The 16,414-nt window shown below is 41.7% G+C and overlaps 2 protein-coding genes across 2 annotated transcripts in view; both read left to right on the top strand.

The window, feature by feature from the left end:
• The window catches only part of LOC101995477 (A disintegrin and metallopeptidase domain 3-like), a 31,681-nt gene that overhangs the window by 13,693 nt on the left and 1,574 nt on the right, over positions 1 to 16,414 (top strand). Inside the window, exons 12-20 of the mRNA XM_005362440.1 lie at positions 1,098 to 1,284; positions 2,840 to 2,938; positions 4,279 to 4,474; positions 4,925 to 5,012; positions 5,248 to 5,425; positions 7,396 to 7,482; positions 8,933 to 9,047; positions 11,930 to 12,095; positions 13,850 to 13,888. Of these exons, the coding sequence (XP_005362497.1) occupies positions 1,098 to 1,284; positions 2,840 to 2,938; positions 4,279 to 4,474; positions 4,925 to 5,012; positions 5,248 to 5,425; positions 7,396 to 7,482; positions 8,933 to 9,047; positions 11,930 to 12,095; positions 13,850 to 13,880 (1,147 nt within the window). The 3' untranslated portion in view covers positions 13,881 to 13,888. The remainder of the gene's footprint in view (positions 1 to 1,097; positions 1,285 to 2,839; positions 2,939 to 4,278; positions 4,475 to 4,924; positions 5,013 to 5,247; positions 5,426 to 7,395; positions 7,483 to 8,932; positions 9,048 to 11,929; positions 12,096 to 13,849; positions 13,889 to 16,414) is intronic.
• Adam18 (ADAM metallopeptidase domain 18) overlaps positions 16,118 to 16,414 on the top strand; it is a 53,041-nt gene continuing 52,744 nt past the window's right edge. The window contains exon 1 of the mRNA XM_013351962.1: positions 16,118 to 16,121. Within this exon, the coding sequence (XP_013207416.1) occupies positions 16,118 to 16,121 (4 nt within the window). The remainder of the gene's footprint in view (positions 16,122 to 16,414) is intronic.

Raw genomic sequence — 16,414 nt, 5'->3', positions numbered from 1 at the left:
GAGATGTGGGGCAGAAACTAAATGTTTGCAGAATGGGAGATTTTATAATAAACAAAAGAGTATACAATCAATTTGAACAGCATGGATGAATAAATGTGCCCTGCAAAGTGAATGTGTGATGCCTCGGAGGGAGAGCAACACTGTCTGAGGGAGAGCAAACACTGTCTGAGGGAGAGCAAACACTGTCTGAGGGAGAGCAAACACTGTCTGAGGGAGAGCAAACACTGTCTGAGGGAGAGCAACACTGTCTGAGGGAGGTCGCTGTTCTCACAACAATCCACGGAAGTTTATCAACATTGAGAAGGACGAGTCATTCACGGGCTCCTGGCTATCACAATTCACTACTAAATACTGAGATTTTCTGACCAGTTTTATTTGCTGTATCCAGCTTATCCTCCATTGTGCATCAGGCTATCCAATTATGAGGTTAAATAAGCTGCACAGGTTGTGCCTCAAGGACAAGTGTTCTAGAATGTACACATCTTCAGCTGATGGAAGAGAATTAAAATTATGTACAGATTTAAAAAAATAAAAAAAATATGTGTAGATAATGTTAAGAGAACTCACAGGGTGAAAAGAGAAGCTTCAGTCAGGAGGAAGGGCAAGGAATCTTTGCGAGGAAGGGGGTGTGCGTGTGGTGAATGAAAGAGACCACGGAAGCCATGTGCAAAAACACATCCAGTCAAAAGCAGTGGATTCGCTCTCCCCAGGCACTAAAGAGAAAAAAAAAATAGGAGAAACTAGGGGAGCAAATCATCTCCACCACATGGCAAGGGGGTGTGGCCAGCTACCCCACACTCACGCCTTCCTGCAAGCTTCTTGCAGCACAATTCTGTTGAAACAAATGCAGTGCTTCCTCCCGTGCCCTGAAGATGAGGTGTCCAGCTCTTTACCTCCCCCCACCCTCTGTCTATTGTTTCTAACAAATAGTAAGAGAAAGAAACGCACTGCTTTGGTTATGGCCTGTGCTAAAGGTGGAGGTAACTCCCTCTCTCCTCCTCAGCTCTCCTTTAAGGCGAATATTCGGGGATTCATATGCTTTATTAAGGAATGCTGTTTGCATTTCATTTATCTGAGGAATATTTTTTCATTTTTAGACGTTCCCAAGGCATAAAGGTTTTTAGCAGCTGCAGCATAGATGGATTCAAGCAGCTGGCTTCGCAGTCTGGACTAGACTGCCTTCGGGATAAACCAGAGCCACAGGTTGTCTCGGAGCCCCAAACTCAAAAGTGTGGCAACCGTATCTTGGAAGCGCCAGAGGAGTGTGACTGTGGCTTAGAAGAGGTGAGTCAAATTGTCCTGGCTCATCCCGACACTTGGTTTGTGTCCAGACCTGAAGACATAGTACAAGTAGCATTCTATAGACAGAGCAGGCTATATTTAAGAATATATATGCATAGGCACATATGCATGTAATAACAGTTAATGGAAAAAGAGATCACAAAGATGGAAGAGAGCAAGGGGGAGTATATGGGAGGGCTTGAAAGGAAGAAAGGGAAGGGAGAGATGTTGTAAGGATGCTATAATCTCAGAATATTTTTTAATCTCTCAAAACATTTATTTTGATAGCATTCCTCCCTCCTTCCAAGACCCTCCAGACCAGGGGTTCTGGACCTTCCTAATGCTGTGGCCCTTTGATACAGTTCCTCATGTTGGGGTGACTCCCAACCATAAAGTTATCTTCATTGCTACTTCATAACTGTAATTTTGCTACCGTTATAAATTGTACTATAAATATCTCAAAGGCAGGATGTCTGATGTGTGACCCCTGTGAAAGAGTCGTTTGACCCACAAGGGGTGGTAACCCCAGGTTAAGGACCACTCCTCCAGATCCTCTCCTAATCCCAACCTACCCAACTTTAGGTTCTTTCTTTAAAAATAAGTAAAAAGGCAGTACAACAACAGCAACAGAAACCTAAACCAAGAAAACAAAATAAAACCACATGAAAAAAGAGAAAAAAACATTAAAAAAAAGAAATATTTAGAAGATGATTTGATACTATATCCAACCGGCAAAATAGTAGTTATAGGTTTTCTCATAGGGCCCATGACATACCTACCCCCGAGTTATTGATTCCAATTACAGTACCAGGCATTGGCCCCAGTCAGAATGTAGCTGGTCACCCCTATAGTGTTCATGCCACGGCGTGTTTCTCACCAAGCCAAGTGTTTAGCTCCCAAGTTTCAGCGATGGCTGTTCTTCATCACAGCCTGGATAGGAAGTCCCTTCCCACACAATGAAAGTTAGCTGGCAGGGAGGAAGCTTCTAGGTCAGAGTTGATTTCTCCATGTCTCCTGACCAAAGTATGAGAAGCAGGGTCTTTCCATCAGGTCCTATTGGATAGCTCAGAGCAATGGTAATGACCTGTATTGGGGGGGGGGTGAATTCTATAAGACCCACTGACCAGCAACCAACAACTCAAAGACAGCTACTCCAAACCTGGTAACTGGGCATTTTGTTTGATAACCTACGGCTTCTAGATGAGGTATTATCACTCTGTGCAGTATGACTGCCTCTCAACTCACATGCATATATTAGGAAACTTTGAAAGTAGCATTTTTTCTTTTTTTTTTTTTGCGGGCAAATGGATATATCCAGAAAATATCATATTGAGTGAGGAAACCCAGACCCAGAAAGACAAATTTCATATGTACTCGCTCATAAATGGCTTTTAGACATAAAGCAAAAAAAAAAACCAGCCTACAATTCACAATCCCAGAGAACCTAAACAACAAAGAGGACCTAAGAGAGATGTACAGCTGGACTCGGAAAAGAGATAAAAATCATATATCTGATTTCTAACTTCTATATTTACCTGGGTTATCCTTTCTTCTCTAGAACTGTACTCATAAAAAATGCTGTAACCCTGAGGATTGCACTCTGATAAAGCCTGCAGAGTGCGGGACAGGAGCTTGCTGTGACAAAAGGACATGCAAGGTGAGCCTCAGACACAGAGCCGGCCTTTTGGGAGTCCGGCACGAGTGCACTTCTCTCCTAGTTTCTGGAAGCATCTCTGACATGGTTTTCATTTGTTTTCTCTTGGGAGAGCTCTCATTTGGTCAAAGTCTTAAAAGCTACACTATGACCATTTGAAGCACATTCTTTTTCCCCAAGGAAATGTGTCATTTCTCCATGGGGCAGATAGAGGGTATTTTCTAATCTGCACTGTGTCCTTACTTTCAGCCTCTGGATCACTTCCTCACCTCTGCTTTCCATCACCTTTCAATCTGTCCCAAAGCTACGGCAGTACCATTCAAAATGGTTGGGCCACGAATTTTTCTTAGTCATGTCTGAACGTAGTTCTTTATGATCAAATAATGTACAACAAAAATGAGAACTAACAAGGTCTGTCTGACAAAACAGCCAGAGAGAATCCCATTCTGAAAACCATAAAAAGGGGATCAGGGCAGGTGAGCAAGTCAGTGGGATGCAGCAGATAGACACGGAAGCCTGCCCCTGGCAGGGTGTCTTCTCTGGGAACTGATGGTTAGAGCCAGAGGTTGTTCATTTTCAAGGTGCCTGAATGGAAGGGTCCACGCAGGGCATCCACACCCGACAACAGACCTTGTACTTACCCTTTCTTTTATCTCTAAGTCGGGCCCTTCCATTCCGGAGTGAGAATTCGGAGTGCTGGTCAACAGGGAAAGCCTCATGGAGAAGAGCTAAACAGGTTGAACCAGTCCATCCTCACCTGTCAGCTGTGATTAAACATGCAAAGAACTCTCCTCAAGTGGAGAAGGCCCTAGTCTCTTCTTTGCGTTCTTGCAAATAGTCGAGCTTCTACCAGACCTTGTCCGAAGCCGAGAGATTTGATCTGAGCGTTTTCCTTAATGCCTTTTGTTTAGACATAGCTGTGCTTGCAAAGCTATGATGGACATCAATAGGACCAGCTGCTTTACCCGCAGGTCCTAGCGATAAAAATGTTTGTAACCAGCACCTAGACACTCTTACAGGCCACTCTGAAAACAACTGGCATCATATTATAATGATGTCCCCTGGTGTGTAGACAAGAAAAGATGATGAGTCCTTGAGTTGAAGTAAGGCAGTGAGTGGCGTCCTTGTTCCGTGTGTCTTTGGGGAGCCTGTTTTCCTGACCGTCCGCAAACAAGCTCCGTCCCTATGTTGCAGAGAAACTTCACTGCATCTTTCTCTTTCTTTCCCTTGATTTTTAATCCATATGGCATGATCTCTCAAAGGAGTAGAGTAATCTTGCCTACCTTCCAGGAAGAGGAGAACCCAGTCACCCTGGTAACGGTAGTCTGTTCTTTGTCTCTCAGTTAGCAGAAAGGGGGCGCCCATGTAGGAAAAGTAAAGACCTGTGTGATTTCCCTGAATTCTGCAATGGATTCTCCGAATACTGCGTTCCCGACACAAAGGCTGCTGACCTAGAGCCCTGCAACAACAAGACTGCCTATTGCTTTGGTGGGATCTGCCGCGACCTGGATCGGCAGTGCATGGATTTATTTGGGAAACGTATGAGATGTTCCTTTTTTTGTTTGTTTGTTTGTTTTTGAATTGCTGTTATTTTAAAGCCACTAATCTAGCCTGTAGCCTTATTTTAAAATATTGATCTACACCCATATTTAAAAATCAAATCAAAGCAAATCCTTTCCATGTCAAAAAGGAAACGACTATAACATTGAAACCACACAGGATGTGAGAGTCAGGGTTGAGGTCATTGGTGGGAGAAGTGTAGAGTTTTAGCATGTGGCTTTGGTGAGAGAGTGTTTGTTTTTAACAGTTTTTCTTAACACAATACACTTCTTTTCCTGAGTAGTTTTTGGTATATTCTTGCCCACTGCTCCCATTTACACTTCAAGACATTGAGATCTCAGTATAAATATCCTACACTTTTAAGTATTGTAAATTACTTTTTGGCTTTTAGCATGAGAAACTTGAAATTCTTTTTATTTTTTTTTTCAGATGCAAAGGGTCCTAATTATTTGTGCATGCAAGAAGTGAACAGTCATAATGACAAATTCGGAAACTGCCACGGACGCTGTAGTTATAGGTACGCACTCAACAAATTGCACCTTTTCCATGAGTGGTGTGTACAGTGCAAAGAGGTGCACCTAGTGTTTGCGGGCAGGTCACGTGTTGCCTGTCATTACAGGGATGTGTTCTCAACGACTTGCTTTTATAGTCTGCCTGAAGGTTTTGCATTATCCTTACATATTGAATTATTATTGAACTAATGGATAAGACAGTTAAGTGATAATATGCCAATTTTCTGCCTTATACACCAGTGCTTTATTTTGTGGGAAAGTGGCTTGTTACTGGAACCACGAAGAAATCGTGCCAACACAAAAATATGATCTCCAGTATACTTACATTGGGGGCCAAGTGTGCATATCTGCACACTCAAGGCATTCTGGGCCTGACGACACCTACGTCTTTGATGGTACCATTTGTGGTGGTGGCAAGGTAAACACACTTTTACTTGGCATTTACACGGTCTATGTTTATAATGGATTTATGAGTGTGAACATACATATGCATGAGTGTGTAATAGACATTATGCATTTTAATAGAGTAGTGTTAAACTGACTTTTAGATGTTAAGAAAAATAAAGTGGGGGCCTGAGTAATGGCTAAGCAGTGAAGAGCACTGGCTACTCTTCCAGAGGTCCTGAGTTCAATTCCCAGCAACCACATGGTGGCTCACAGCCATCTGTAAGGAGATTTGGTTCTGTCTTCTGTCCCTGCAGGCAGACATGCAGGCAGAACACTGTATATATAATAAATAAATAAATCTTAAAAAGAAATAAAAAGTGGCATAGAAAAAAATCAAGACACAATAAATGCCAATTATAGACTGGTCAAATAACTTAGCATTGTAGTAGGAGGAGCCGGCTGTGTCCTGCCACCTGGCTAGCTTAATCCCCCAAATAATCACACAGAAATTGTATTAATTAAGTTACTGCTTGGCCCATTAGCTCTAGCCTCTTATTGGCTAACTCTCACATCTTGATTCAACCCATTTCTTATAATCTGTATGTCTGCATGAGGTGGTGGCTTACGGGGAAAGATTCAGCATGTCTGACTTGGCAGCTTCATGGTGGCTCAGCTCTATCTGCTGCTTTCTTCCTCCCAGAATACAGTTCTGTCTTTACCTATCTAAGTTCTGCCCTTGTTTATTGATTAACCAATGAAAGCAACACAATACAGAAGGACCTCCTACACCAGAGCATATGCAAAATATAAAATAATTTTCCTTTCTAAGCTTCATTTGGAAATTCTTTTAATGAGAAAGAATTATGAATAAGGACAATAGGAATTTTAGGATGATAAATTAAAATGGACATAGGGTCTGGAGATTTCTGACCAAGGGCTGGAGAGATAGCTCAGCTGCTGTTAATGGTGCTTGCTGTTCTTGCTAGTTCCCTTCTGGCCTCTGCAGACATTACACTTAAATGCGCACAAAGGAAGAAAGAGAGAATTCCAGAGGGTCCAAAGCCAGTTAAGGCTTCTAAGTGACATTAAGCTTGTTTGATTTGCAAAAATAAGCAAGATATAACTTTGAGGTATTCTTTTAGATAAGTGCGTATAATAGAAACGTTAAGCTAAAGCAAGCAGAAGTAGTTAACTAACTTGCCATCATCTGACTAAGGAAAGGCATAAAACCAGTTACAGAACTAGACACCTTCAGCCTATCAAATCCGGTGTTTCTTTTCCTTTCCTTCCGTGTCCACCTAGAAAAGCTTCCCCCTGTCCTTCTTCCCTGCAGCTTCCAAGTCACTTCTGGTTCACAAATTTCACCTTTTACTAACATAAAACTTTGCGTGTTATTGTGCCTCAGTTTATCTGTTTAAAAAAGACCACTCATCCCACATGAAACATTCCAACAGATCATCTGAGCGTAGTCAGCCACTCCCCTTAGAAAATGCACAAAAGACATTCATTCAAATTCAGTTCGGCTTTGGGTAGTCCACACTGATATCGACTGAGTATCCACTGCGGGAAGCTGGAAGATAGGTCTATACAGTCCCTAATGCATAGATGATTTAAACTGGTCTCTGGAGGAATTCTACAGCACTCCAGGTTAGAACAGAAGGTGAGAGAGTGTCTTCAGCAGTGGGAAGAATACGAGCAATGAGCTCTGCTCTTAGCACAAGTTGGCTGCGTTCATTTTCATGCCAAGTCATTGTTGTGTGCGTGCATAGCTCTGTTGCTTCAAGGAAAAGAAGCTGCATCTCGTTTTCAAAACCGCACGAAGTCTGTGGGCACACCCTTTCCTTAGAATGACTAGACGTTGTGAAACGCAAATCCACCCTTAAGCAAATGCTATCCCTGTACATAATTTTGTAGCAAATACAATTTTTTCAGCCAAACTTTGTATTTGAAGTTCCTGCTGTTGCTTAATTTGAGCATTTTCCGCTTTGATATTCTCTTCAGGCTTGCATCAAAGGGCAATGCTTGCGTGTGCATGCCTACAGAGGACAATTGAAGTGTGACTCAGAGGTGAAATGCCAAGGACAAGGGGTCTGTAACCATTTTGTGTTTTCATTTAATGCGAGCATTTCAGTTCACATGAAATAAACCTTCCCCAGAATAGCCAGGTTCGGAATCCTTTGAGGTGGAAATTCCCTTTCGAAAACTGCAGCTCAATAAGGAGCGCAGGCTGTACTGTTTACGCAGATGTATGTGATTTGTGCGCATCACGTGACCGTGACAGGCGCACTGAGCAGAGAAGGTTTGAACAGTGTGAAACATTGTCCCAAGGTTGGATTATTAACGTGTAAGTGTGTTATCAAGCACCATACGTATGGGATACCCCCACGCATCCGTGAGCTTTCTGGGAATGTCGGTGCTCACACACTTCATTTATTTTAATATACACGTGACTTCTCATCTGGCATTTAAGAAACCAGAGTTTCCGATCTACTTGGATTAGGTTTATCTTTCAATGACCTCAGTTAATTTCCTTACCTGTGTCTTCTGTGCGGCCCTTGCTTATTCACACTGACGGCCTTCCGGATAACATGTAACCAGTAGGAATACTGTTAAAAATAAAAACCAGCTGCCATTGTACATTCAAATCATTCCATTTCCCCAAATTATAAGCAATGAAATGCAAGGGGCCGAACATAGGTAATATTTTCTCTTTAAGAACTACTGGGACTTTCGTACCCACACAGCCTGCGCGAGAGCGTGAGAGCCGATGTCTCCTCCTATTCTGGCGAGGCTGTCATCTCTTCCAAAGTGCTGAATGCGTTGTTAAGGGAACGGCTTCAGTCGTTAGTGGTTCAGTTTCACCAGTCACACCCTACCCCTGGTAGTTCAACCTCCCCAGCTGCTGGGAAGTTATATGGCGAGCTATGGGAGGTCGGAAGGTTTCGCAGCTTGCATTTGCTTAAAATGTGCCAGCACGGTGTCTTCCTCAAAACCTGGGCTTTTTGTAGCAACAGAATTGGAATTCACCTAGGTTAATTCATTTTTCTCTGGGGCTGAAGCTGGAGTCGCTCCTGGGCACTTGACGCTACTTTTATTTTCACAAGAGTCTTTCTAGCTTTGTGGATGAACTAATATTTGCCTTTGGTCCACTGTCTCCTTCAAGGGGTTTTCTTTCATTTTCCATAGAAGTTTCCTTTTTCCCATCATAGCTGTTTTTTGAGTCTAAATTAATAATAAATTGTAATTGCCACCAATTTATATTCTCTAACTTCATAGCCGCTCTATCTAACTAGTCATTTCAATTACATCAAAAACATTATAACTTCTATTTAGAAACACGACCAACAAAAGATAGGATTTAAAAAGCATAATGCAAGCATATTTATTGGATCATTACTATTTTTACTTTCATATTTAAACTGCTTAACTTAAACCACAGTAGTTGATTAATTTACGCATCCTATTTATGCATAATACATTACAGGCCTATGTATATAAACCCTTGGGTTGCTCAGTTTTCATTCGGATCTGGTTTTAGGTTTGCAACAATATGAACAACTGCCATTGCGAAGCTGGCTTTTCACCTCCAGAGTGTGACATGACACCTTCATCTCCCGGAGGGAGCTTAGACGACGGATTCTGGCTGCCCCTGGGTAAGTGTCCAGAGTAGGTCTGCACGTTATGTAAGTACACACCATCTCTGCTGGTCTTTGTGGCCACTGAGGATTTGACTTTTAACAAGTACAACCGAGAAGGTGGTATATCTCCTTTGCTTGACCTCATTTAGATTTACAGAACTGTGTGAGGCTATTTCCAGTCTAAACTAGAAGTGCGAATATCTAACAAACCTCATTCCCCTGGTTTCACTGTCACCTGCGGAGCATTTCCATGCCATGCAGCATAGACTTTTCTGCAGAAATGTGAGTTTCAGAAACAGCAAGAACTTACTGCAGTCTGCATTTCCCCAGAGAGATATAGAGGAAAATGTTCAAGTTTACAATAGAGTTGCATGTTTAAAAACTAGGTGCGTGTGCGTTTGTGTGCATGTGTGTGTTTGTATGTGTGTGTGCACGCATGCATGCATGCATGAGAGAGGTGGCAAAGAGAAGAGTGAGTTTGGGGGTGCTTGAGATAACTAGAAGAAGAAATCAGATTCCCTGGAGCTCAAGTTACAGGCTTAACGTGAGTGGCCCAGGGTTCATGCGAGAAGCAAATTCAGGTCCTCTAGAAGAGCAGTTAAGTACTTGACCGCTGAACCGTCTCTTCAGTTCTGGCAAGTTTAAATAAAATTGTTCTATTGAATGTGGAAAGTACCCAAATCTTCTATACCCTCAGATCATGAGTATGGTAAGCCACCAAAACATTTTAAAGTACATTTAGTGGAAAGTCATGAACAATCACTGCCCATTTAATTTTATCTGATCTGTTTTGTACAGTTAGAATTCTTTTTTATTTTATATATTTTTTAAATTTTATTGAGCTCTACATTTTTCTCTTTGTTCCCCCCCCCACTTTTCCCCTCCCCTTCAACCCTCTCCCAAGGTCCTGTTGTTCCCAATTTACTCAGGAGAGCTTGTCTTTTTCTACTACCCATGTAGATTAGATCTATGTATGTCTCTCATTATTGTGTAGGTTCTCTGGGATTGTGATTTGTGGGCTGGTTTTCTTTACTTTATGTTTAAAAACCACCTATGAGTGAGTACATGTGATAATTGTCTTTCTGGGTCTGGGTTACCTCACTCAAAATAATGTTTTCTAACTCCATCCATGTTGCTGAAAAGTTCAAGCTGTCATTATTTTTTTTCTGCTGTGTAGTACTCCATTGTGTAAATGTACCACATTTTCCTTATCTGTTCTTCGGTCGAGGGGCATTTAGGTTGTTTACAGGTTCTGGCTATGACAAACATAGAACATAGTTGAACACATGTCCTTGTTGCATGATTGAGCATCCTTTGGGTATATACCCCAAAGTGATATTGCTGGGTCTTGAGAAAGGTTGTTCCCTAGTTTTCTGAGAGATTGCCATAGTGATATCCAAAGAAGTTGTAGCAGTTTGCACTCCCACCAGTAATGCAGGAGTGTTCCCTACCCCACATCCTCTCCAGCATAGATTGTAACCAGTGATTAAAATTGTCAGTGGCAAATTTTCAGTAGCCGGGGATTCAAAACTTATCAAAAACAGCATGGCACTGGCATAAAAACAGAATCATTGATTGATGGAATAGAATTGAGGCCCTGCATTTAAATCCATATTTTTCACAGGTACATGATTTTTGACAAAGAAGTTGTCTTAGTGACAAAACACCATGATTGAGACAACTTATAAAACATTATTTAATTTGGGGCTCATGAGTCCAGCAAGTAATAGTCCATAACCGTTATGGGGGAGGGGCAGAGCATGAGACCAGTCAATCAAGGCATTGTCCTGAAACAGAAGCTGAGAACTTACATCTGACTCATTGATTGGAATTTTTTAATCACCCACATTATTTTAGTTGCCATTTTTGCAATGTTCCTGTATTACTAGGTTTCAGCACTGGTTCTTTCTCAAACTGAGGTATAGCTCTATAACTAAGCCTTCAGGGTCCCAGGCAAGATTTCTAATACTACTAGGAGTAGACTTTTAAAAAAGATTTATCTATTATGTATATACAGTGTTCTGCCTGCATATATACCTGCACATCATAAGACCAGATTTCTTTACAGATGGTTGTGAGTCACCATGTAGTTTCCAGGAATCAAACTCGGGACTCTCCAGCCCCATCAGAGTAGAATATTAACTACAGAAATAGCCACAATTGATAGACATGCCTAGTAATAAAGATACAGTAAAAGTCAGTTAAATATAAACAATCTCCTATTCATCTCCACTAACTTGGGGGGGGGGGATAAAAGTACAAAGATAATACAGCACACACTAAGATGCGAGTAACTAAGGGAAAGATTTTGAAGAAATGAATCGACTATGGGTTATTATTTAAACAAAGAAAAAATAGAGGAAGGAAAAGTAAATAAGAGGGAGCGAGTTATTGTTAGAGTAACTGGAGCTCTGGCATCATTGGAGCCACAGAAGAATGCAACGGGGGAAGAGACGGAGGGAAGAGTGGGAAGTCTGTGAAAGAGTCTGAGTTGTGGGTAAGAGCGTAGCTGCACGAATGTAGTTGAAAAGGCTCAGAACCGGGCCATGTGTGGCACAACAGACTGATTTTAAAACTACAGATAATTTAACTCAAGGATGAAGATTTTTGAAGCAACAAAATAAAACAAAAGGACAGTAAAAACAAATTCAGCTCCAGGCGGCATCCTTTTCTGGCCCAGTGTTGTTAGTCTTTCTGCTTTAAGAGACCGAACAGTTCCATGCTAAAGATTGTTCCTATCCATATACTGCACATAAAAATTAATTCAAAACGAACTAACAGTATATAAAAGTACAACTGAGAAGTCCTAGAGAACCAAACAAAGTAATCCAAATCACTCCCTGGTCTGCGTCAGTGATTGTTTTTGAGAAACCTAAATGAGACGTTCCCATTTTCAGATAAGAGCACACCTTTGATTGTCAAGCGGCGTGATGGCCGATATAAGAAGGGACTTTTGATCAGTTTCTATGTTTTCCTGCCTTTCCTCATCATGTTTGCCATCATGGTTGTTAGGCAGAACATCTCAAAGGGATTCTGGCACAAGGAAGAGGCTGCAATTGGAGGGTAAGTAAGCGTGCTGGTGTTGAAAATGCAGTACGTGAGTATTTGAACCGAGCTATGTAATGTCTGTGCGGCTTGTGGGATGAATGGTTGATTGCACGAATCACTAAAATGGCTGAGAAAGGGGTTTTCAGGATATAGCAAAGTCTATTTCTGTCTTCTGACGGGCACTTTCGCATGTCCTGTCGTGCCAAAGACAATGGGAGCAACCCAGTCAATCTTCAGGACCTTTCAAATAAAAAAATCTTCTGGAGCTGTCATTGATTTAGAAGGTTCTGTTGATTTCCCGGGCAAGCCATTTTTGCACATAGTGGGATCGGTAGAGACAAATCGGGAGCAGATCTGTGAATAGAATATGCAGAAGGCAAGAAAAGCCAGAGCGCAGAGCAAGGCTGCTCCAGAGTGTGCGCGCGATTCATACCACTCATGTGTTTCTAGGCTGCAGTTAAGGTGTTGTCTCAGCCATAATTTCAGTGCAAACCACACTTGTTTAGTGGGCTTTCAGAGAAGGCGGGATGACGAAATAAGGTAAACAGCCAGTCTTGGAGTTCACGCTGTAAGCAAACACTGATGCTTAATCCCCAACACCATCTCTAGTTCTCAGATCAGGCAGGAGGTGGCAGCAACTAGTTATTATTCAGGGCAGTGTTCCTGATGGTTTATGTAGACGTCTATCAAGCAATCAAATTGCTTCCGAGTCACCAAATTAAATGACAATTGGCATAAAGATTCCTGTACTGTTGGAACATTTTGGGAAAACCTAGATAACTGCTGAAAATTTTGATCGTTGGAAGAAGTACCACAGAAAGGAATCATGGTTTTAAAAACAACATAGCAAAACCATGTTGAAGCAGATAAGATTTACAAATACAGGTGGCTTCCTGGTTAGCAAGAGGCCAAATTGAAATGGGGCTGCGGCACAGAAGCAGGGCCCTCAGCACTCCATGGATGGTGATTGTTGTGTCCACCCTTGACCGGCACGTTGGTGCCGGTCTTTCTCTTTTCCTTTTGAAACAGATTACCAAACATATATCCACACTCACAACCCTACAGGTCATATTCTTGACACGCAGCAGCAAAGAATTATGCAAAAGTCACTTAAAGTCACCTACATTCTACTTGAGTTGATGATCCCTAGTTAGTTGCTCAAACCGAAAGCCACCATAGATGGCCCAGGAGAACCTTGACCACTGTAATGGCCTAGTATATTATCCTAGTGTGTTATAAGGGATCAGGACGCTCTCTAGTACCACTAATGTTGTTACATGTGGCTGGAAGATCTTATTAGAAGCCTCATTAGTGAGGGTAAATCCATCTAAATAATTACGTATAGTTATTTGGTAGAAACAAAACTGAAGAAGAGTAAGAATTTTTATATATATATATATGTATATACACACACATATATATATATATAAACTGCTTTGATGATGAGTATTTTAATATCTCATCAATTTCCATGTAGACAAGGTAGAGGGGAGCAATAGTTTAGACTGTTAGTCCAAATCCAAAACTGTATAAACCAAAACCATCCAATGTAAAGAGACAAATAAGTAACAACCCAGAATTTGAAAGTCAGGATTTGGAAGAACCAAACACTGGACTGTTTCATCATTGGCTATCACCTGCTATGAGGGTATTGATACACAGCAATTGGTCATTTAATACAAATCTGGCTTGTGACACTTTTTTGTGATTTTTTTTTCTTAATGACAGTGTTATATAATCCTGAAAACAATCCTATCTCTTTTGTACAGGTCGATTTCTGAAGGCAGCAACCAGTCATAGAGTCAAAGGTGATTGCAGGCTTCAAGTTGCCAAGAAAATGTTGTAACTATACTCTGTGAACAAGGCCTCAGCGTGGGTCCACAGCTGCTTTTGGATTTCCTCACGCAGGTTCCTACTTGCTAGTGTCACAGGCTGGAACAAGGCCAGCAGAAAGTGTTTGCTCTTTGTATTGTTTTACATTGGAAAGCTTCAATGTAAACCACCAGTAATCCGATTTTTAAAAGAAATCTCTTTAAAGGAATTTTCCATATTTTCTTAAAAAGTATTTACAAACAAGTATACCCCTTCGTTTAGGGGTCTAGTTTGCAAGGGTGCAGGAGGTTGTCCCCAACATTTCCATATTTTTCTTCATCACCGAGGCTCAATGGGAACCGCTATCTAGCTTTAGAGATGAGGAAGTAGATGCAGGAAGTTGTAACACTGCCCCATGCCTACAGAATGTCAGTAAATTGTGTAGCTGTAGCTGTAGTTTAAGGCATGCCCCTCAAGTTCAAACTGTCAGAACCAACTTGACAGGTATACCTCACAATCTACTGGAAACAAGGGGTGGAATTGTGTTGATGGAGGACCAGGAAAGAGGATAAGTGCACACCTTGCCAACCAGAAAGGCAATTCTTTATCACAAGACAAGTCAAAAGAGAGATCCATATATATTTTACAAAATTTTTACTCATTTATGTAAAATTGATGACATTTTATATACCACACCTGAACAAGTAGAAAAATTCCAAAGCTCAACAAAGCATCACCTCAAACATCCATCCAGTTTCTTGTCTTCCATTCCTTTGCATCTGATTCTGACAGCTAAGTTAATGGGTTGCTGTATCCTCATCTGTCACTAAACATTGGGGTGAGAGAGTGGGGAACACACCAAGACTGAAAAATTCTTATTTAAAATTGTAAACATCTCAGCACAATCTCATTGCCCGTATTTTGGCAACATGTTTGCCAGGTGACAAGCAAACCCAGGTGACATTAGAGGTAGTGGTGGAGGCACCAACTGGCAACCACCATTGCGTACTCTGTAGGCACACAGCTGGCAGAATTACCTGGGTGCACGTTTTCAAGGGTAGCTTTTAACACATGAATACCCCAGATGAGAGCCTGAGCCCGGTTGCTTGGTTACTGGCAAGGATGACAGTGTGGCTAGCAGAACTGGAAGTCAGGCAGCAGAAGGGTTACTAAAACCAAGAGAAGGAAAACTCAGCAGGGTCCTTGGAGGCCATGTCTCTCTCACTCTGAATAAAAGGCCAGACTCACTCTACCACTGAGAATTCAAACTTCTGCTTTAAATGCTCGAAGCTGCTTGTCTCACCTTATTTTGTGAATAGCATAGGGGCAGAAGTATAGATGCTACCCTAGCGTTTCAGACTAGGGGTGGTAAGGATAGTGCACAGAGAAATTTTGAAGGTGAATGTATTTCCTTAAGAAGCACTGATAAACTAGGTGGTGGACACTTTTAATCCTAGCACTCCAGGGAGGCAGAGGCAGGTGGATCTTTATGAGTTCGAGGCCAGCCTGGTCTATAGAACAAGTTACAGGACAGCCAGGACTACACAGAGAAACCCAGAAACCCTGCCTTGAAAACAAAACAAAACAAAATAAAAAACAGAAAAGAAAGAAAAAGAAAAGAAACACTGTTAAAAAAAATAATGTTTGTGGGCATACATCAGGAAGCCAGCACCACTACCACCACCAAACGACAAGCCAGAATCAACAAACAAGAGCCAACAAAGTAGAATGAATAACGTAAATAAGATAGAAAATTGTTTAAGTATTGAAATTTATAGCCCCTCTCTGTATCCAAAGTTTGCTGTCTCATTACTCCTCTAGAAGTGGGTTTCTGAGTTTATGAATACCGAGAGAGAAAATACCCTAAGACAAATCCCAAGCTAATCATAAGTTTGAGGGGGCCATGGTAAGAGCCTTCATTTAGCCACATGTGAGTGGGGGGGGGTAGTCAAAATATTGCTGAAGTGGTAAGAGCAGGATTTGACCAGACATGGTATTTATTTTACACATTTCTTGGCGTAAAATAGCCTGTTGTCCACACAGTAAAAGTATGAAAAAGGTAAGTCTGGGTCACAGGAGAAAAGAAAAGAAAAGCTTTGGGTGCTGACAGGTGGGATAGAATGAGGACATGTGACCAAGTACTACATACGATCAGAGTCATGTATGTGGGGGCGGGGGCGCGTGAGTTTGACCTTTGATCCCTCTAGGGGAGGCAGCTGCTGGCGATGCGTATGGACATAGTGATATTTTGTGATCTAACAAATAACGCTTGCCTGGAGATCAGGGTGCAGAGCTAAGCCACTGGTTAGCCACAGAGACCTGGCGGTGGTGGCTCACATCTTTAATTCCAGCACTCGGGAAACAGAGGCAGAGGGATCTCTGTGAGTTCAAGGCCACCCTTGGCTACACACGACTGAATATCCGTCTAAAAGAGAATCAGAAATCATACAAAGCTGATCCCAGGATTTGGAACTCCATGGCTTTGATCCCAGCACTAGGGAGTTTTCATTATTAAGACATTG

The sequence above is a fragment of the Microtus ochrogaster genome, linkage group LG7_11 (assembly GCF_000317375.1).
Source record: "Microtus ochrogaster isolate Prairie Vole_2 linkage group LG7_11, MicOch1.0, whole genome shotgun sequence".
Classification (NCBI taxonomy): Eukaryota; Metazoa; Chordata; class Mammalia; order Rodentia; family Cricetidae; genus Microtus; species Microtus ochrogaster.
The sequence above is the reverse complement of the archived record's forward strand: the minus strand, read 5'-3'. Positions and strand labels throughout refer to the sequence as shown.